The sequence below is a fragment of the Manacus vitellinus genome, unplaced genomic scaffold (genome assembly GCF_001715985.3).
Source record: "Manacus vitellinus isolate BGI_N305 unplaced genomic scaffold, ASM171598v3 scaffold_3_pilon, whole genome shotgun sequence".
Lineage (NCBI taxonomy): Eukaryota > Metazoa > Chordata > Aves > Passeriformes > Pipridae > Manacus > Manacus vitellinus.
In genome coordinates, this window is record NW_021940535.1 from 5,383,278 (window position 1) to 5,405,321 (window position 22,044).

At 36.5% G+C, this 22,044-nt stretch overlaps 1 protein-coding gene across 1 annotated transcript in view; it reads left to right on the forward strand.

Moving 5' to 3' along the window:
* Positions 1–22,044, forward strand: part of CNTNAP2 (contactin associated protein like 2) — a 1,004,683-nt gene that overhangs the window by 654,075 nt on the left and 328,564 nt on the right. The window contains exon 11 of the mRNA XM_018075661.2: positions 4,410–4,516. Within this exon, the coding sequence (XP_017931150.2) occupies positions 4,410–4,516 (107 nt within the window). The remainder of the gene's footprint in view (positions 1–4,409; positions 4,517–22,044) is intronic.

Genomic DNA, 22,044 nt, shown 5'->3' on the forward strand with positions numbered 1-22,044 from the left:
TTTTCTTTCTTGCTGGAAATAGTCTGTCAGGTTCACTTAGGATGATTGTACCACAGATGGAACAAACAAACAACAAAAAACCCTAAGCAAATAAAAAAAAGCTCATGGCTTTGTATTATTATGTGACAGAATTAACTTAATGTAATTTAACAAATGGAAAAAGAGAGATCCAGAACACCAGGCTCCTATTAATCTGCCTTCAGTAGTCTTACTATTCTTTTGAAGAGAATAAGGAAATAATTATCTTTCTTGAAGTAAATGCAAGGTAGAGTAGAATGCAGCAGATGTTTATCAACAGTCAATACTTCAGGATTAACCTGATCTCCTTCTCTGATAAAGCACAGTATTTTTTTCCTCAGACAGGAGAAGTGCAATAGATCTAGTTTGTCAGATGTCAATAAAACATTTGATATAGTGTAATGATGGAAGTTATTAGCTAAACCAGGAAAGACAGGGTTTAAGAGAAGAATTCCAAAGTGAGTTGTGAACTGTCAAATGGAGTTGCCTCTCAATTTATACTGATGGGCTAGAGGCTGGCTGAGAGATGTGAGTTGCTCAGAGATCAGTGCCAGAGATGATCCTATTTAATGCTTCAACCTTGGCTAAAAATTAGGAATATTTTGGTGAAATGTGCTAATGATAAAGATTCAGCCTAGAAAAATAAGCAGAAATATTTGGATGACACAGTGGAAGTTACAGTACAGAGTGATACAGGATTTCCATATAAAGATGGAGGTCATTGGTTGGAAGTGACAAAAAGAAGATGAGTGGGAATGTACTGAAAGTGTTTAGTGCATTGAGCATTCTCAGGATGACTTTGAGCTGCTATTTTTTGGCAGTCAGCAAAATGCTATATATTAAGCAAAATAATTTCAGTAGAGAAATACAAAAATGTTGATCAACTCTGAAATCACAAAACATTGCTAAAACCTCCTCTAGAATACTGAGGAGAATGCAAGTGCAAGCGGGAGCAGGGCTATGAGGAAGAACCACAGAAAATCTCTTTTCCAACAGGAAGACTTGTTCTCACAAAAATACAAACTAAGAAAAGTTTTGATTGCTCTCTGCAAAGTATTCAGACATAAATCCCAAAGGAAAACAAAAGTTGTTTGAGACACAAATCAGTCTTACCAAAAAATTACCAAACAAAACCAAACAAAACAGCATCTGTAACCTCTCTATGCATAAATTTTGGATGGAAATTAAAAGAAAGTGTTGAAAGGACTAAGTTCTAGACTTTCCTTTCAGAAGGAGTCACAGAACAAGAAAGTTCTCAAAATGGAATCAGTAACATTTTGTAAGAAGCAGTTCTTAAAATGTAGGTGTACTCAATGGGAAGACACAGAACTCAATGATGAGGAACTTACTTCCAGTTCTGTTTTGTGATGATTTCTAACTTCAAAACCTGCTTCTGGAGGGAAGTGCCATTTTGAAGGCTTGTTTTGTTTTGTTGTGTTTTGTATTGCTTTTTATGTAATGCAGCCTCATTTATAAAGGAGACTAAAGAATTTGATTAGCTAGAAACATAGTCTTTTAATACGAAAGAACTGCAAATTGTTGATTCTGAGTGTACGCATTTTGAGTCTATACTAAATGATAAATGTAAGGTAAATAAACTATATCATTACATCTGCTTAAAAATGCAAATTTCTCTAGCAAGATGTATATGGACATTTTTATATTACTCTCATTCTATGGAAAGAAAAGTGTTTGAAAAATAATGGAGTTTGCAATGATAAACCGTATTCCTCATGATACATCTACTGAATTCAAAGAGGGTTTTTTTTGTAATATCTACATTCTGGATACTTAGTATTTCCTGTAAACTCTATTATAGCAGGTAAGATCTGTCCAAAAAGTGGACAGATGAGCATCAGATTATGTTGCAGAAGTTTTCTCATGGATTTAATAGAAAATAAATCTTATAATTCTATCTGATAAAATAAACTAACAGAATAGTGAGGGCGGAGAGAGAACTTTGGGATACGGTCTTATAGTCTGACATAAACTTCAGTATGCACTAATATAAAGATATTGTTTACTCCCTTTTTCTACCTACATTATCTTTAGAACAGGAAAAATTAGATGAGTAAAAAAGAAATTTTGCAGATGCAGACTACACTAGTCCAACCATCATAGTGGAAACATAAAATTAACATCAAGGAGTTTGCTGAATATATCTGGTTTTATGACTTAATACGCTCCATTAAATGATACAGATAAATATCTGTTTTTCATTTTTCTGAAGGTAAAGTCATTTACCCCAGTTATACAGTCAATAATGTGGTATCTTTACTAGCTATGCTGCAATAAAAATAAGCTATACTGCACTAAAATATGAAACTAGTTGCTAGCATTATGTGTGAGACTTCATATAAATAGCTGGTGAAATTGGTATAGGAAAATGTTTGGTTTGGTCATTGAAAAATTACTTTTCAAGTAATGTGCGTTCAATGTAAATGAAGTAGAAAATACATAAAAGCGAGTTATTCTGAAAGGCTGGGAAAAATACAAAACCATATTCAGATTTAAGAACTTTTGTAGTTATTTATATCCCTGAATAGAAGTTACTTTTATGAGATTATTTTTGAAATGTCATTGCTCTTAGCTTTCCTTACTTTTTTACCCACCAGCTATGGATTCATGTAAATTGTTAATTGTTTGAATGTTTAGAAATGTGCTATTATATGCCCTTGTTTTTCTTCTGCGGTGTTGAGAACATAACTGAATAGCAGTAATCAGCTCTATCTATTCATTTAGCCTACCACACTTACAAAACTAAATGAATTCATTTAAACCATGTTCAAAACATAATTTATTGAACTGTGATAATTGCCTCAGGTGGTTTCACTGTATTTTACTGTGAAAAGAAAACTTTTAAATGTTTTGGGTTTTGTTTTAGAAGAGCATTTATTTAAGAGCTATTTTTAAACAAACCAGTATTTTCTGATCTTTGAAAAAGAATGGGTAACCTTGAATAATAAAGGCTGATATAGGATATAAGACAGCTATACTGTATATATTCTGAGGTACTTGTACTGGCATGCATAAAACAAAAAATAGTTTCTACATGTGAGTACACAATGTTCAAATCTCTAACGCATATTGTGACAAAAGTTATTCTTGGCATATATTATGTATATATATATATATATATAAAATATATATATTGACATTTTGCAGCTGTTAATTGGAACTTGTGGAAATAGGAGACCATAAGTTTGTAGGGGGATGGCACAGACACTTCCAGTTTCAATAAATTTCTACATAGGAAAGCAAAGATTTCCTTGGGAGGTGTTTATGGAAGTATTGTTAACTATCTCAGGAATACAATGAACTTCAGATTTATCTTAGAGACAAGGATATTTAATTTTTAATGCATTTCTGAAAGTATTTTGTTTTTCTAATAGTGAGTCTCCTAGTTTTGATTTTTTAATGTTATAATAAAAAAAATGTAGATTTGGCCAAATGAAAATGAAAGAAAAGCTCCTTTAGTTCTTGATCAAAAATGCAGAGCCCGTACTGAGTCTGATTGCAATAAAGTTAATAAGAAAAAAAAATTCTTTGAAATGGTATTTCAAAGCCCTTTCAAAGAAAAGAAATTTAATAGTTTCAGAGGTTAAAGTACATGATAGTTCCCATTTTTGACTACATTTGTTAAAAAAGAACCTGACCAAAGTCAAATCTTTAAAATCACATTGTGATAATATTTCAACCAATAAATATATGTTCTGCTATAACTTTGACTTTTTGCTGTTCCACTTTTTCTTTTGCATTCCTTCAACTCTCCAGTAAGAGTGTAGCTGGAGAAGAAAAGCAAGTGTGTGAGAGAAAGGTGAAGAATACTTGCCACAAATCCCTGAGAAGGAAAAACTTACACAGCTTTTATAGTGAAGCCCATTGCTTGTTTTAATAATGCAGCATTACTAATTTCCTTCCATCCTAGCCAGCAGGCAACCTCCCTCCCCTTTACCCTGTTGATGACAACAGAAAGATAAATAGCAACTCAGTGGCATTTTGTTTTTAACTTTCAGTCAACTGTGGGACTGGACTCCTCGAGGTGTGACACCACCTGCACAGCAGGAGGAGATGTGACTTGTGATGTGCTTTTTGTTTTGACAGCTCAGTACCAGTCATATGTAACTTAGAACCCTGATTTATGATAGGAGGCTCTATTCCACCTTTATTGTGTTTTTTTACTGTTTGTAAAAGAGCTGCAGCAAAGCCTTGATGATATTTTATGCCAGTCATGTGTTCAGATATAAATTCTGTTAATCTGCCTAAAATAACAAGGATTAATTACCAGGCAAGGGCATGATATTCTGCTTGTGCAGCTCAAAATTTAGCTTTATGTAAATCTTGATGCTCATTTTGATTTTTCTTTCTGTCTTTGCATCTCCTCCTGACAGGTGTGTGCCCAATCACTGCGAACATGGTGGAAAATGCACCCAGACGTGGGACAGCTTCAAGTGCACTTGCGATGGAACTGGATACAGTGGTGCCACTTGTCATAACTGTAAGCCATCTTGCAGTTTCAAAATGTCAGTGGAGGAGGGAAGACACGTGTTTTAGTTGAGATAAAAAGCCAAAGTCTTCTTTTCTGGTTGTTAAAGATCCTCAAACCTTTTTTGAAAGGAGGTGTTGGTTTAATCATACTCCAGTTTGTCTGCATAAGGATGTGTTTATATAGCACTGTGCTGCACCACACAAGGGACCAAAGCACTACAGATGTGTTAGTTGGGTGTATTGAGCAAACACTTTCTCAGCAATTGCACATGAGGTAGAGCTTCAAATGGACGCAGTGAATCTGCCCTAAGCTACTGGGGAGAGCTGCTGACTGCTGCTACAGATACTTGTTTGGGTTGCTGATCCCAGAGTGTGTTTATACACTGATTATCAACCATTTTAAAATTTAATTACTTGCTCTCTGTTTATGGGTTTCTCAAATAAGAATATTTTCTATGAGCCTCACATGCTCTACACTATTAAAGCACAGAAAGAAGAAAGGTACTCTTTTTAAGGTTGCTCTTTTAATCGGTACCGAACAATGCATGTATCTTCTGTTCCTTCTCTCATATGCTAAAAACTGGGATTTTCATCTGCAAATGTATTTTAAAATACCTAGAAGATAGAGAAAACATATCCAGTCCTTACTGTCATCACTTCTTTTTTTTGCAAATAATCTCCTAATATTGACAAGAGAGAAAAAACGCTTTTGAACAGGTGAAAAGCTGAAATTGAAGCCAGGATTTGTAGAGATACAAATTTATATTATTTTTTATTTACCTTAACTACAGCTGTGTAAAATTCTAAAAAGAAAATTGTGGAGTTGTTTCATTTTTAATCAAAAAAATCAAACCAATGAGAAAACTTTGATTATTCACAGTTGTCTGGATTGCAACAAAACCTATTCCATGGATAAAAATTATATAAATGTAAGAGGGGATGTATTTTTATATATATGTATATATAAAATAACTATTTATATATATATACACATTTGATGGCAAAGTTCTCTGTGATCTTGCTACTGAAATGGTAAAACTGAAAGGGCTAAATGGCAAAAGAATGTTAATTAAAGAGAAATATTTAAGATATCAATGCTTGGAGGAGTGATTTCATGGCAGCCTTTTTTCCACCAAGAAAGAATGTGCACAGTGATGGTGTGGCTTCATCTAATCTTTGGACAGAAAATTCAGGAATTACAGTATTCAATATTTCAGTGAAAATTCAGTGAAAATTCCTACATATGTGATAGGCTAAGTTACTTTACTGCAGAAATGCAGGGATGGAAGCTCAGTTGAGTTTATTTTCTCTAGTGAGCCTCTTAAAATAAGTGTTATCTTTAAGAGGAAAATGTACTGTGTTGGACTGCTGCAGCTGCATTCCCCCAGGTGCAACCAGTAGCAAGGCTGTAAAAGTATTCCCGGTAAGCATGCACCCAACAGAGCCCATGTACACTGAATATATGTATATGAATATATATGTACAACTGGCTGATCAGATCACAGACAGAGCACACACATTAACATGGCACCAATGGCCTCATCCTGCTCACTTCTCTGGCTGAGCGGGTCGCATGTCCACAGAACAGTGAACATCCATATTCATGCAGAGTGGATCCCTCCACCAGCTCAGCTCAGGCACTCAGCCCAGTGGCTGGCCCTGGACTCCAGACTCCTCAGTTCCTGATGCCTGGATGTTGGATGGCACAGCAGGGGTTTTTTTGGGGCTCAGCCTCCTGCCATTGTCTGTCTGTGCTCCTTTGTGGGTGTGCAGACAAGCTGTTAAGACACAATTAAACATAGTTAAGCTTTCTTCTTGAGTTCCAAAGGGAAGTAACAAGGACAAGCGGATGACATCACTTTTCTGAAATCCCATTTATTACAAAGGAACGAAATAATAACCCAAGGAGATGTGACATTTCATTTAATAGGATTTTCACCTGCCTTTTATGGATAAAACAATGCAATAAGGCAAGTAAAAGGCATTGCTGAACTGCAATATCAAAAGAGGGATTTGGAGTGTATTGTGCTTTCGCTATGGAATAGATAAAGTGTATGGGATTACATACTCTGTCCAGGTCATTTGAAGACACATTGTTCAAGAACTTTTACTTTTTAAATTCAGGCAAAGTTTCTAACTTGGATGTGTAAGCTTTAGTTTTATTACATTTTTGTGTTTAAAGAACATAATCGTAGTTTTTACCATATATTGCTGTACTTTAGAAGTCTTCTTTCTTACAAAAGAAGGTTGAGCCGAAAGTTATTCGCTTGATAGATGTCCTGTCACAATGTGTGAAATCTTATGCCTTTCTAGAGTATAGAAGTTAATGGCACAAAAATGAGTGAAATACAAAAATTTGAGCGTCAAGATATAGACTGAGACAACCTTAACTCTTCCCTTATTGAGCAGGCAATAGCTATCAGTATTTATAACAGCATGTTCCAGCGTTAGATACAGCTACAAATAAGGAGGGGATTTGTTAAAGCTTGCCAGAGGTTATACTGTCCTGAGGTCTGGGACCTCAGCTCTGCTAGGATGGTGCTGACCCTACTGTCCTTTCCTACTTGTGCAGTATGTGTGTATACTTGGACATGCCTGGTGTGCTGCCTTTTGCTTTTGAGTTTTGAGGTTTGTGGCTATAGCAGTACAAAAGACATGCTGGGGGAGGAGGCAACTTGGAATGATGACTGGCATGTGGTATAAAAATAGCTGAAAGCAATTTTAAACAGCATTGCAGATTGTAAGAAAAATATAGCGGATATCATGATTCTACAGAGCAGGAAAGTGTTTAAGTGCAGACAGCACTTGTTCAGTACCATTTTACTTAAAAATAAGATTATTTTACAGAACAGATTATATTATACTCCACAGTAAAATATGTGGTTTTTTTTCTCAATGTGTGGTGGATATAATAGCATTTTTCGAAGACGTTGGAGTCAAGACTATGTTAGTGGGGACTGTAACTCCATAGCTGGTTGTAATGAGTTTGAGTTTTGCAGAACTTAAAGGAACAAGATAATTCTGTATTACTGAAGGGTTTTTTTCAGTGAATTGATTTTGCTTTGGTCAGGTAATTCAACACTTTCCTGAGCTTTTGACCTGAAACAAGGCAAAGCTTTGCAGCTTTGACTGAATTTCAGATTGCGGTTTAAGGTTCCTTTGAAGTTGAAATTCAAAGACAAATTCAAGGGATGAACTCCTTGAAGTGAAACAGAGAAAAATGTTTGCATGAAAACCTTATGAATCAAAATGACTTCATTTCACACAGGTCTGATCATAATATATTTATAGTATGGTAGTGAAAACAAAAATTAGTCTAGATAGAGAAATATGGGGCTTAGACATGCTAGGAACTATAAACCAAAAATAAACAGCTAAAGAAGGAAAAATTCCTAATAAATAAATCTGAAATAAAAACTGAACATCTTATTATCTCTTCAGTTGTGTAAATCAACTACACTTGTTTGATATCTTAAGATTATGAAATAGTTTGCTTTTCAGAATATGGCACTCTTACAGGAAAGCTCTTCACCTTTCAGAGACACACCGGACACTCCAAGCTCTGAGTCCACTATCTTGTTATTTGTCAGAGGCTTAAACTGCCATTCAGAGGAAATGATAATTTGTTTCATCCCGCTACAGGTGGGTCCCTGGAGCTCAATGGTGAATTAACCAAAATACTGGAAAGTTCTATCTCTCAGTACATGGTAAATACCCTGGGAATCTACCAGGTTTCTTTCAGCAAACAGATATTCATGCCCAGGGAAATGCTGTGGCCTGGCAAATATCACACTAGAGCACTGATTTTATCATTAGACAATACTAAAAGATAAATTAATTTATTTACTTAAAAATCATGATTTACAGTGATAAAACATTTACAAAATTATTTTAAAATTAATTATTAGTGTTATAGTTAACAGCAAGTATCATTCTTACTGCTTTATTGTATCAGCTATATTTTAAGCCCTGACTAATTAATATTTACAGCCTAGCAAAAGCTGGCCTGCCCATGCAGAGTTCTTAGAGCAATACTTTTCTAAAGTCTATTGATAAATGGTTCCTGAAACCTTTGAGAACAGGAGCTCATTTTCCTTGTTACTTCTCTTTTCCATTATGATCTTCAGGTAACACTGCTCTGCTACACTTTGCACGAGTTATACATCTAGTTTTAGGCTCTTATGTTCTTCCTGGTGTTTACAGCCTCTTTAACACAGAGTGGTATAAGTTATCCTGTATCAGGATAACTAATGATCATGCAAGTTTCTTGTCTCAGATTTTTAATATACAGGTCAATGCATGCTTTCTCTAGAATCTGTATGTAAAAGAAATGTATCAAAGGGCTTACAGAGTTTACCACGTCTATGATATACCTTCCACCTCCTGCATAAATTTGTTAGATTAAGGAAAAGGCCAGAAGCACCTTGTTTGATCATATTTGCCTTCTCCTAATAGTTTCCACTAGGAAAATTATTCAGTTTACACATAAAAGATTAGTCTTAATTATCACAGAATCATGGAATAGCTTGGATTGGAAGGGACCTTAGAGTTCTTCTACTTCTAACCCCTCTACCATGGGCAGGGACACCTTCCACTAGAGCAGGTTGCTCAGTGCCCCATCCTACCTGTCCTTGAACACCATCAGGGATGTGGTATCCACAGCTTCTCGGGCAACCTGTTATAGTGTCTCACCACCCTCATAGTAAAAAAATTCTTCCTAATATCCAATCTAAGCCTGCTGGCTTTCAGTTTAAAGCCATTCCACCTTGTTTTACTACTACAAGCCCTCCTAAAAAGTCCCTCTCCAGCTATCCTGTAGGCCTCTTCAGGTACTGAAAGGATTATAAGGTCTCTCAGGAGCCTTCTCTTATGAGAAAGTTCTATTATTCTTTAATTTGACCTCCAAACAAACACTGTCCTCACTTTTACAGCTGTAGAGATTCCTTCAGAAATATTGGACAGGAAATCTTCAGCTAGTCCATAGGAGTGACTAACATCCAGATCACAGTCTGTTGACTGTTAGTTCTGTAAAAGAGTAGGACAAATACAACCTTACATACTCTTGTCACTAGAAGCAGCAATAACTACATCGGAATATACAGAGAATGCAACTCTGCAGAGAAAGAATATAATTAACTTTTACATTTTTTAAATTAGCAATTTGCTATGTTTTCAAAATGAATATTTGAAACAATATAGTGATTCTTACTTTCCATAAAAGAGAACTTGACCTCTGAATTCTCTGTCTGCCTCCTCATAGTTTGTTGGAATAAACATTACCTATATTTTGGAATCTGATTCAAAGTTAATGAGGAATAAAGCCGTAATCTCATCTTGAAATGATAAGTACGTTAAGTGTCATTGGAAATCCAATGGGCATTGATATTTTCTGCAGGAATATTGACTATTTTCTTAAAATGAAATATTGCTTTAATATTGAGTTTAATAGTATCTAGAAACACATTGAGTATGAAATATTTGTGTTACACATATTTTAGAATCTCTGATAATTCTCATTGCCGATTATTCCCAAAATCAGTGATCAGCAACACAAATTTAATCTGCAAAGGCTATGATCTTCAACAAGATCTCCATCAGTTAGTTTGTAGCATATGATTTCCCTGTATTTCTATAAATGAGGAAGTACCCAGAAAAGCAGACTTCATACACTTTGAGTCTAGATAGGAAAGAATGGCATGGCAGAGGTATTCTCCTGTCAGAAATTTGAGAAACAGTTCCATAATGAAAAAGCAAATACATAATTCAGCAAAACTATGCTCTGAAATCTACTTGAGTTAAAAAACAAAACAAAACAAACAAGTAAAGAAACAAAAAAAACCTATAGTTTTCCAGTCATCCCAAACAAGCAGAGTATAGGTTTATATTTTATTGGAGACTGGAGGAATTCTCAGAACAACCATGGTATCTTTTTGATCACAATCCAATTTGTTAGAAAAAGTAAAAGCCTTGGAGTTTCACAAGCATATTAATGTATTATTTGATCAGGAAAAATATGATAAATACTTCTGTGTTTAAAGGCTGTGTTACATAAGACAGTCTTGTGAAAGAATGTTCCATTTCAAAGACAGGAAGAATGTTGATTTTTAATACACTTGAAGTGGAAGATACAGCCTAGTCAGAAAGGTCCTATATTTTGAGAAGGCTTGACACAAAACCGTCTCCTCTTCAGTTGCCCTGTGAGGATTTTTGTGCAGGACTGTGACAAAGTATCACCTTGACACTTCTGAATGTTTACCAGTGAAATGCGATGTTTTAGTCATTTAGTTTAGTTTCATGAAAAAATCTTGGATTTCAGAACTGGGCCTTCTGCAGAAAGCAGCATGGTGATAGATGCTGCAGAAGGGGATTTGTGCACATGCAAGCATCTGATTTTAAGATTTAGCAGAAGTTTGGCAGCCCATATGACTGAATGAACCACACAAGACTGCCAGATTTCCCAGTAACAAATTAAGAATTTTCATTAGTAAATTTATGGAAAGACAGCATAGGAACATACAGGGCTGATTTTCTGTAGCAGAAGGCTGGCACTTTAAGGCGTGCAATGGGGCTCCACAATGCTCATTAGACTTGTTCATGGCAAACGTTGCCTGAATTACATGAAAGGAAGAATGAAAAGCAATACTGGGAACCCAAGCTGGTTGGTTTTGAAAACATGAAAGAGGAACTTTCAGTAGGGCAAAATTTGAGTTGCTGCCATTCCACCCCTCCTCATGTGTTTGAGGTGATTTTCTTCATTTGGGTTGATGGAGAGCAGCTGCTGTGGGATGCACTAATGGGAATGAGGAGCTTTGTAGGGAGGTGAATTGTGAAGTTACTCTGAGAAAAGTGGGTTTGGAGAAATAGTAAGAGTTGTTTTGACAGTGAGGCTTGGTTTGGGGAGACTGGAGCTATGGAAAGTATTTATGAACCTAATACTGGATGCAGTGATGAGAAAAGGGTGATCAGCTCTTTTAGCACTATCATTAAAGAGTAAGTTTTGTACAAGATGCTATAAGAAAAGTGAATATAGTTCTTCACCCTATCACCTCATCCACTTGTGAGCTGATGTTTGGGTGTCCCTGATGAAGGCTATGGTCTTTTGAATTGCTCCTTGAGGGTCCCTGCTTTAAGACTCTTTTTGAGACTCAAGTCTAAGTAAAGTAGTTTCCAGGAGGTGAATTAATACTGTATTCAAACTCATCAGCTCAGATGTGTGAGTAATGCTGATCTTGGAGAAATAGGAGGGGAAATGTGAGCTAAAATTTCTAGAAAGAGGCTTTAGTTCTCTTCTGCTGTTAACATCCTTTGAGAAAGAACTTTCAACAACTGATTGTTCTTTACCAGGGATGTCAGTATCAATTTATTCTTCTCCTCCTTTGGCACATTCTGTATCTGAAGTAATCAAATGTTCAAATTTGATACATGCTTTGCAAAACCTCTTCTTAGATGTTTGTTTCTTTTCTGTTGAGAACAGAAAAGCCTGTTTATAAAGAAACTACTTTTATTTACAGAAGTTTATTAAAAGGATTGTATAACCAATAACTTACAAAAGAGGCTAATCTCTTTTTTTCAATAATGCTTTTCAAAAGAATTATCGTCATAATTTATAATAGTCTTTGTGGATTCATCTTCTATTATTTATTACATGTTTTCAAAGGATTTAACATAAAGCATTTCTTTTCTAAGGTTGGAGACTATTATTAAATTACCTCTTTTTATTAAAATGTAGTTTTAAAACAACACTGAAGTTTTTGTTTAGTCCTCACATGATTTTTCCTGTGAAACATATAAGCCCCATATTGCTACATTTTTCATATGTTTCTGTAAAACTGGAAAAGAAAAGCTTCGTTAATATTTGGTTTTTTTCAGTTTGGGGATGCTGCAGTTTTTTGGTTTTGAACTCCAATATTTGTTTAAAAATCAGATTGTTCTTGGTTTCAGTGCTATAAACTATAGCTCTTCTACTACTAATTTATTATCAGCTGAGCTGAGAACTGCTCAGTACCAGGTGTTTATAAAATGCAGAATGTGTAATAAATTGGAAGGAACTTGCATTTTTATTGTAAGGAAATGGATGGAGTCTGTGTTCCTGACAGAAAGGGCTGCAGTTCCAAATTGAGCAATAGCATCAATAGCATTTAGTGAAGGTTAAGTGGAGAAAATGAGCATTAGGATGCAAAGCAGAATATGAATAATCAACCAGCAGTAATTAAGTTGAAATTAAAAAAATCAGCTGGAAATAACTCTATCAGATGATTTGTGAGAGAGAGTGTAAGGGCTGAAACTACACTTTTGGTTTTAGTTGTTTGTATAGTTGTGTTGTTCCTATGTATTGGAATCAAGTGCCATGAGTTCTTAAGCTAATTTCTACTAGGTGAGGTCCAGTGGAAGAACAGTATGAAGTCAGGATATAACTCAGAGCATTTTCATTCCCTTAGTTCAATGACCTAGCTAAATATTTCAAAACTAACCAAGCAACATGCCTGAATTGCATCCTGTGTTTGGAAAAATGAGTATTAGCTGAGTTTTTTGCAGGTTACTGTAACCATTCTCTAATGTTGTTCAGAAAGCACAATGAAATATTGTTTCCAGGGGGCAGTTAAAAGAGAACATGTAATTAACAATAGGTAACTTTAAAGCAGCTCATGTATGCCATAAAATCAAAGCAAGAATTAATCTTAACCTGAAAAGAATTCCGCATATAAAGACTTCAAAATTAATTAGCTTTGTCTTAAACTTTTCCATTAAGACAATCTAACATATTGCAGACTTCACTGTTAATGCTTCTGTGCAATTAAAGTTTTTTAAGGTACTGATATTAAAATCCCGTTGGCAGCCATTAGACAGAAAAACCGTGTTTTGAAGTCACTATAATCCTAGTTTCCTCAGATGTGAGAGAATGAAGTTAATGCAAATATCAACTGCTAAAGAAGTAACATAGTTGAAGTAATGAGAACTTCTTTAATATATATGCAGACATATTTTTATCTGTTCACATGTAATTTTTTTAAATTTTTTTCCTAAAAATTCAAAATAGGGGAACATATACTGAGTTTAATTATGCTTGCCATTAAAAGACACTATGTACCAATGGATAACCAGACATTATCCAGGGTTTGTAGCATTCCCATGTACATCACCTAGAGCAGAAAGATTTCATAAATTCTACATTTGTGATGAATTTTACCATGTGTTGAAGGCCATATAGTCAATCAGATAGGACTGTGGACTGAGAAATTTTTTTACTAAATGGAGTGAAACCCTGAGATACTTCTGGTGTTTTGTATATAATTTGCCTTAATACCTAGTATAACAAAACTTATCTTTATAACCTTAAGTGTATGGGTCTCGCAGTAAATAAGCATAGAGAATAATTATTGTCAGTCTTCTTATGACACTTCTCTTTGGATTATATATATTTCAGGTTGTGGAGTTTTTGATACAGCTTGATTCCTATTTATGCACACTACCTTCCTCTAATATCATAATATTTTTTCAGTAGACTTATGGCAGCTGTACATGTCTTCCTTAAGAATCACTTGTCCACATTGATCCTTTTCATTCAAAGGCAAGAGCTGTGGTGGTTTTTTGTAGTTTAAGTCTGGTGGGGTTTTGAGTTTTATTTTCCTTCTTAATATGCTGTAATTTAAATGAGAGGTAAAGGAGGGAAAGTTTTAGGACAAAAATCTGTTGGCAAAAGTAGGTGCTTGGTATCAGTCATGCTTCATAACTATTGCTTTAAAATTTTACCTTAGGAAGGATAGCCGATAATTATCTTGGCTTGACAAGTCTTTCAGCAGAAGTAATAACAGGTTAGTTGAACTCTAAATATTTTACAGAAGCCTGAGGAATCTTCTATCTATGTTTACTTTCAACTAAGTTTATGAAAACATGGAAAATGCTACTGTTTCATAAATAAAGTTCGTGTTAATATTAGTAGAAATACTGAAACATGCTGAGGTAGTTTGTAGTTTCTCATTTTCTCAGTAAAAGTCTTAACTATACAACTTAAATGTGCGTAAGTACTTAGCTTTATATCTAACATTATTAATTTTATTTTACCTGAAGCATACAGTCTTTAATTCTAATCTTGCAAATTTTTAAGCCCATGTATCCCTATGTAGCTTTTATGTCAGCTCATTTACCACATCCAGCTTCCCTAATGACCTAATCACTTGTGAAGAAAACCTTCAATTTTCTTGTAACTGTGGTTGTTGTATTTTATATGATGTTTTCAGTATACTTTTAGGTTCAGAAGGCATTTGTAGATGCTCTAAAACAGAGAGGAAAACATAATGTGCTGTTTGCCACTATTTTTTTTTTCTTTATATCTGCCACTGTTATTTCAGAGCACTACAAATATCGCTGAATTTCTCAGACTGATGCTTGGGTTAACTGAGCTACAAGAACTTGGTTTTGCCTTTCTGAAAACCTTGACTATGCCTCTCCCTTTCAAGCCCTCTTCTGTTTCCCCCATATTAATGTTTCTCAATGTCTTTGTGGTTTCCTATCAACTTCAAAAGTTTGTTTCCTCCTTTCATAATTCTTTCTCTAGTCATCTGCTCTGATTATTTTCCTCTTCACTTAGTCTTTGTTTTCTTCCAGCAACTTGAATGGCCATCATCAGACACATTTTACAGGTTAGAAAGCTCTACTGCGCAGAAGCTGGGAGCTGGTCTTGATCACTTGAACTGCTTGTCAAGCAGAATGTTACTGATCACAGAGAAGGGAGATGTGCTGAATATCAGTGTAGCTGAGTAAAGCCCAGAGAATAAGGGCTCTGTAAAGAGTTAATTGCAACCATAGGAGAAATGACTACAGGAGATAAATCTTACATTCTGACCTAATATGCTTCTTGAAAAGCATATGCTGTGCAATACTTTCTGCTAGAAGAAAAACATATAATGACAGACCAGATCCAGCTAAAGATGTATTCCCAGCAGTCATGTGTGCATAAAACACACATGGCCAGTTCTACAGATTACAGACATCTTGTGCACTCACACAAACATGGACAGCACCAGTGGCCTCACCCTGCTTCCCAATCTGGCTAAGGAGGATCAAAGCCCACTAGAATGAGTATATGTACATATGTACGTAGTGGATCCACCCCACAGCAGGGCTCAGGCTCTCAGTCTGCTCAGTAGCACTCTTTGATCCCAGTTTCCCCATTTTTTTTGTCACCTGGACGTACAACCTCTGGGGCAGCAGTTCCACTCTAGTTACTGGTACCGGCCATTTTATGCACACACATTCAGAGGTGGTCAGGATCTTCCAGATCCCCACAGATAACCCTCCCTTAGGAACACCCAAGTGCTCTCACCTCTGAAGATGATCCTTAGAGAACTGTTCATCCCTGCTTGCTCCTAGGCCACCTCACCTGCTTGCTGGCTAGTACAGCTTGTCCTTTGCTAGCCATCACACACTGTCACACCTGCACTTGCTCCAGTGGCTGGCACCATGGACAGAGTGGCCCTCCAGCCTGTGATCTGACTCCACCTGCTGTCATCCACACCTGCATACTCACACATATGCACACAGGACCCCCTTGCCCAGGGGGATATAGAGAGGAATTTAATAAGAAAGCAGGATAGACTGTGCTGATCAGATGCAGGATACAACCAGACAAGCATACTGACCAGATCGCCATTTACATTTACGCTTACCCTTTTTTTTTCCACTTTTTTCTCCTCCAAATCGCCTAACACTGTTTTTCTGCCTTTAGTTCCATCCCTAAATATCCTATAAGTCCCGTGCAATTCTGAGCTATATTTTCCATGCTGGGCAATCACCAACCACATGAAGTTCAACAAGTGAAAGTGCCAGATTCTGCACCTGGGATGGTGCAACCCTAGATGTACGTATAGACTGGGGAATGAGATACTGGAAAGCAGCACAGTAGAAAGGGATGTGAGGGTCCTGGTCAACGGCAAGTTGAATATGACTCAGCAGTGCCCTGGCAGCCAGGAGGGCCAACCATGTCCTGGGGGGCATCAGGCAAAGCATCTCCAGCTGGGCAAGGGAGGGGACTGTCCCACTCTGCTCTTCACTGGGGTGACCTCACCTTGAATATTGTGTGCAGTTTGGGCACCACGATACAAGATATTAAGCTGTTAGAGAGTGTCCAGAGGAGGGCCACGAAGATGGTGAAGGGCCTTGAGGGGAAGCTGTATGAGGAGCAGCTGAGGGCACTTGGTCTGTTCAGCCTGGAGAAGAGGAGACTGAGGAGAGACCTCATTGCAGTTACAACTTCCTCGTGAGGGAAAGAGAAGTGGCAGGTGCTGATCTCTTCTCTGTTGTGACCAGTGACAGGACCAAAGGCTTGAAATTGTGTCAAGGGAAGTGTAGGTTAGATATAAGAAAAAGGTTCTTCACCCAGAGGGTGGTTGGGTGCTGGAACAGGCTCCCCAGGGAAGTGGTCACAGCATGAAGTCTGGCAGAGTTCAAGAAAAGTTTGGATGATATGCAAGGCACATGGTGTGACTCTTGGGGATGGCCCTATGCAAGGCTAAGGGTTGGACTCAATCCTTTTGGGTCCCTTTCAACTCAATATATTTTGTGATTCTGTGCTAATTCCACTCCAAGGTAGCAACCCCTTTAGTCTGAAAGGTGTTGGGGAGAGCTGTTACCAATGACTCATGATGATGGGCTCCATGCCAAGATACTGGAGCTGAGGCTGTGCCTCAGACAGGTTGTTTGTATCCTTGATTTGGGCCCTCTCTGGGCTTGGGCAGATGGGCCTTTAACGGGCTGATAGCTCCTGTGGTGGACCTGGGAGCAGCCTGACAGGGTATTATTTGGGCTTCTCTTCTGCCATTTGTTCTCTGAACTCCTTTGTAGGTGTGCAGATGGGTGTTTTTCCAGAGAAACTGGCACTTTCTCCATATTCTCATTCCCTCAGTAAAGAGTCTAAATTAATACTCTACAATGCTCCTATTGAAACAGATAGCTACAAAAGAGAGTGTGTGCCAACCAGGGCAACCTCAAAGGTACCCATCTAACATCTTACTAATTTCACAGCTCATCCATTATCTGAAAAAGATGTGAAAATTATTTCCAGTAAGTTGCCAGGACACAGTCATTACCAATTGAAAGCGCTGGAGAGAAAGCATGAAAAAAGGGGACATGGAGCAGATGTTTCTGTTGATATTTTTATGTCAGTTAAAATTGTTGGCATTGCAAGTTGCTTAGTGATTAATGGAAATGACAAACATGATGCATTGGTTCTGAATTGGTGTCATGTTGATAGAGGACATTTTGATTGAGATAATGTAAATGCTGATATGAGCATTTGTTTTCATAATGTTTCAGTTCTTTTCTAGTGGTGGAAATAAGTGCTCAGCTCCTCTGGAAAACCCACTGTTTAGTTAGGTGTCTGTCAGTCTGTGTGTATAGCAATGTTTTTGTAAGTAAACTACTGTTTGTTGTTGTGGTTTAGTTGTTTGGGGTTTTTTCACACATAAGCTTTTAATATGAGATTTTAAAAACTCTAATATTATTTCACCAGTTATTGGTTCTGCTTTGTTTTGTTTTGTTTTTCCAATACCCTGAAGTTTTACTCAAGTAAATCTTGTATTCAGGAAGTATAGCCTAGAAACGTACCATATTTACCTTCACAGGATTCCTGGTTATCAGAAGATCAGATACAAAAATACTTGGGGATCTGGGGTGGGGAAAAGGAGGGAAAGGGGCAGGAAATGATGACAATTACAACTGTTGAAGCTGGTAAAAAGAAAACTTAATTACAGTCCTATAAATGAGCTTGGAAGTAATGCATTTTGGGAATACTAATATTCATGAATAAACAAAAACTGACATTATAGTCTCTTTTAAAGCTATGTAGAGAGGATATCTCCATGTGCAGTTGAGCGTTATTTAACACTGATTAGGAAGTTCAGATCAAATGCTGTTATATCCAAGGCAGGGAAGAACCAGCATAAACTTGATGAGGGAAAATACTTTGGCTGATTCTTTATCTTTGCTATTTGTAGCCACTTACAGATATCTTGTATTAAAATAAGATTCCTGATATTCTGTAACATTGACCTAAATTTACCGGAATTATCTCCCCTACTTTGGCCTTTGTATCATTTTCTGAGGTTTTCAGAACCTCTGTGCACTGTAGAGAATAACCAACGATTTGTATTACACAGCTGGGAAACTGTAAATCCAGGCCTGTACCTTGTCTCTTCTCCTTTCCATTGCCCTAGCAACACAAAGTGGGAATTGGAGTAGAAATCACACTTTTCTTTCAGGGTATGGATTTTTCAGAATTAGTTTTTATACCAGCCTTGAAGCCTTTTGCATGGAAGAGAGGGATAGGAGGGAAGAAGGGGACAAGATGATATTGACAGTGTTCCTGTTGCCTCCCAGCTGGGCAAGGCTCAAATGAGCTCCAGGCAGCTCTGAAGCTTTCTGTGGCTGGGCCTCATGGAAGACCAACAAAGCATGGTGAATATCTATGAGTTTCTTTGACAATCTACCCTTCTCAGATGCAGGGCCCAGTAATGAATTACAGCTACACAAATGTGTAACACTATCCAGATTTAAAATGAGAGTGTGCCTTACATGGAGATGTTTGACATGACTTGAAGTTCTCTCTTTTAATCCTGAACGGTGTTTATTTCAGTTACAAAGAAAAATGCTAGAATGTAGGGCAGGTATTTTTGGTTGGTTTTTTTTCTTTTTGTTTTTTGTGTGTTTATATACCCTTGAACGACTTAATTCACAAAAGCACCTTGTTAAAAATTGGTGTCTAATTATACTTCTTTCTTGTGAAGTCTGTAGGCTGACACTGTTACAAGCATGCTAATTGCCTAATCTATGGCTCCTAATTTAAAATCACTGTAAATTTGTTTAAAAATCCATTTTGGATCGGCCATTTAGGTTTAAATTAATCTCTCTTTGCCCTCCACGCCTCCCTCTCCCAGCCCAAAGCAAAGAACAAAGTTGAGAGAGAAATAGAAGCACCTTTGGTTTTTCCATAAATTGGATGTTTTTATCTGTATTTGTAGCAAATTCCAGGTTGCACTACTATGTGGTAACTCAAATTGTAGTTTTCACCCCTAAACCAGTAATTTTCTTTATTATCCCAGTGGCAAATAAACTCATGCTCTCTTTCTCATTCTGATGGCAAAGCCTCTGCTTTGTTCCCTTTGTTACCACAATGATAATTGTCATGTTTATCACTGACATAAATGAGCCTAGAGTCAACTTGACACAGATTTGCCACATTTCCATATAACAGTATTTTTATTTTTACTCCTTTATCATTTTCTCTCTGTTTCTGCAGGGTGTACTTGAATAGTGCACTAATGAGAACCCTTTATAAGTTAATTAGCTCACAGTAGAAGGCAGAGGGAAAGTATGAGGCAGATATAGGAGCTTTCAGAAGGCTGAAGCTTAGACCAATGGCAGTGGGAAGAAGGCTTATGCTCAGTTACAAAGGAGTTTTGTTGTTATAAAGTTTTAGTGGCATGACAACCAGTGCAACCATGGACTGAAATGAACACTAGTCCAACCATAAAGTACTGAATTTCTTTCTGTTGGTTTATCTTCCCAACTAATTAAAAAAAGTGCCTGTTTTTATAGTATTTTTTCATTTATATAGTACATGACTTATAAGTAAATCATATTATATGTATACTATTATTTGTATATATATAAAACATAACAACGCATTTCCTTTTGGAAGCTATTTTAAGGATTTTGAGGTGCAAAGGAATGACTATGCTTAGGAGTTGTTAACGAACTGTAGAAATAATGGTTGAGGAAAACTGCTGGTTTAGTTTTGCATGTTTTGTTTTTGGGGGTTTTTCTGTTGTTTTGTTGTTTTTTTGTTTTAAATTCAGTTTTGTAGAAGTGGGATTTTTGGATGGCTTATTTACCTTGTAGTTCATAGCTTATGATTCTGTGAATAAAGAAAACATTATTTGGGAATGAATTAACAGAAGTATAACTTGTGGAATGTGCAAATTAATCCCACTGTTCTGGACATTGTCCACTTTCATGTGCTGAACTTCATGAAAATTGGACAGCCCAGAGCAGAGAAAGAAGAAGAATTGAGCACCTAGAAAACACAACCAGTGGTCAAAATTAACCAACTTCGCCTTTTTAACATAGAAGTGAGATTCATGTCAGCAAATAGACAAAAGATAGCTGCAAGGAGGAGGGGTGTAAATTATTCTCCAAATTAATGGTGGATAGAAAGAGAAATTATGAGTTTAAATTGCATCAAAGCAGCTTCACACTGTAGAAAGTGGGAGAAATGCTGTTGCTGGAGGGCTGGTGGAGCTCTAGGCTGCCTTGATGTGTTGAGGAATTTACATAATTTTGAACAGGAGCATGTCAGGAATGATACATGGATGTAATTTAGCCTTTTTGGGAGGTAGATTAGATTGTCTTTGAGATTCATCACAGCCATGTGATTCTGTTGTTGTACTAATTACGATCATGAAAAAGATTCTGCTTTTTGTCTCAGCACTTACTGCGTCAACTATAATTTGAGGAATTGAACTACCTTTTCCCACAACATCTTGTCAAATAATGGAGTATTTATTTAATGTGATGCTGAGAGTAACAGAATTCAACCCTTAAGCTTTAAGTTAACTTATATTTGGACTGTCATGAGTAAAACAGTTGTATGGTATATGAAAGATTGTTATTAATCTCACATGGTGACAGTGAAAGGATGAAGCTTTGAGCTCCTAATATTCATGTGTTTGTCCTAACTAACTATGAGAGTAAACCAAGTGCCTCTACAATGAAAAAACAAATTAATCTCAGTTTCACTGTGACAGTATGAGAACATGCCAGGGATTGTTCTTGTTTGTGCTCTTGGGATTGCAGTGCCTCAGTTCAACTTCCAACTGTGGAGGTAACCTAGTCATGGCTGAGAAATAGTGCTTGATCTTGGTTTTACTGCAACTGGAAAAATTATGCATATGCCCTGTCAAATACAGCTGTGATTTGGTGGACTTGTTCATGGTATCTTCCCATTTTCTCCAGTTCTCTTATTTAGAGTGAAATTTTCCAATTGCTTGATGACATTTATGTGTGAAAATTGCATTTCTGCTGAATAGCTGTTCATGTATAGCAACATTTTTTTAAAAGCAGAAGAAAATTAATATTTTTACAGATACAACATGAGCATACAAATTGTAAGTAGTACTGTCAGGAGTTTAGAGGTTTTAATTTACTTGAATTTTCAGTTATATGTGAAACCAGGAGATGCAGGTTTTCTGTTTTCCATTGTCTTTAATTTTGAGGTGATATTGCATTGGCAAGGGCATGTCACTTTTGGACACTTCATTATTCCTTGGTTTTTACCTGGATGGAAGTAATTTGGTTGTAAATAAATGCACTGTGACTGAATCTAGAATTGTTGTAGTTCTTCAGAAAGAAATTTCTGGAATTCTTTAACATCACAGTAGATCCATTTCCAAAACAAACAAAAAACAAACCAGACAAACAGAAACAAACAAAACCCACAAACCAAGCCAACCAACTAACCAACCAAAAAAAAAATAAAAATTCCTA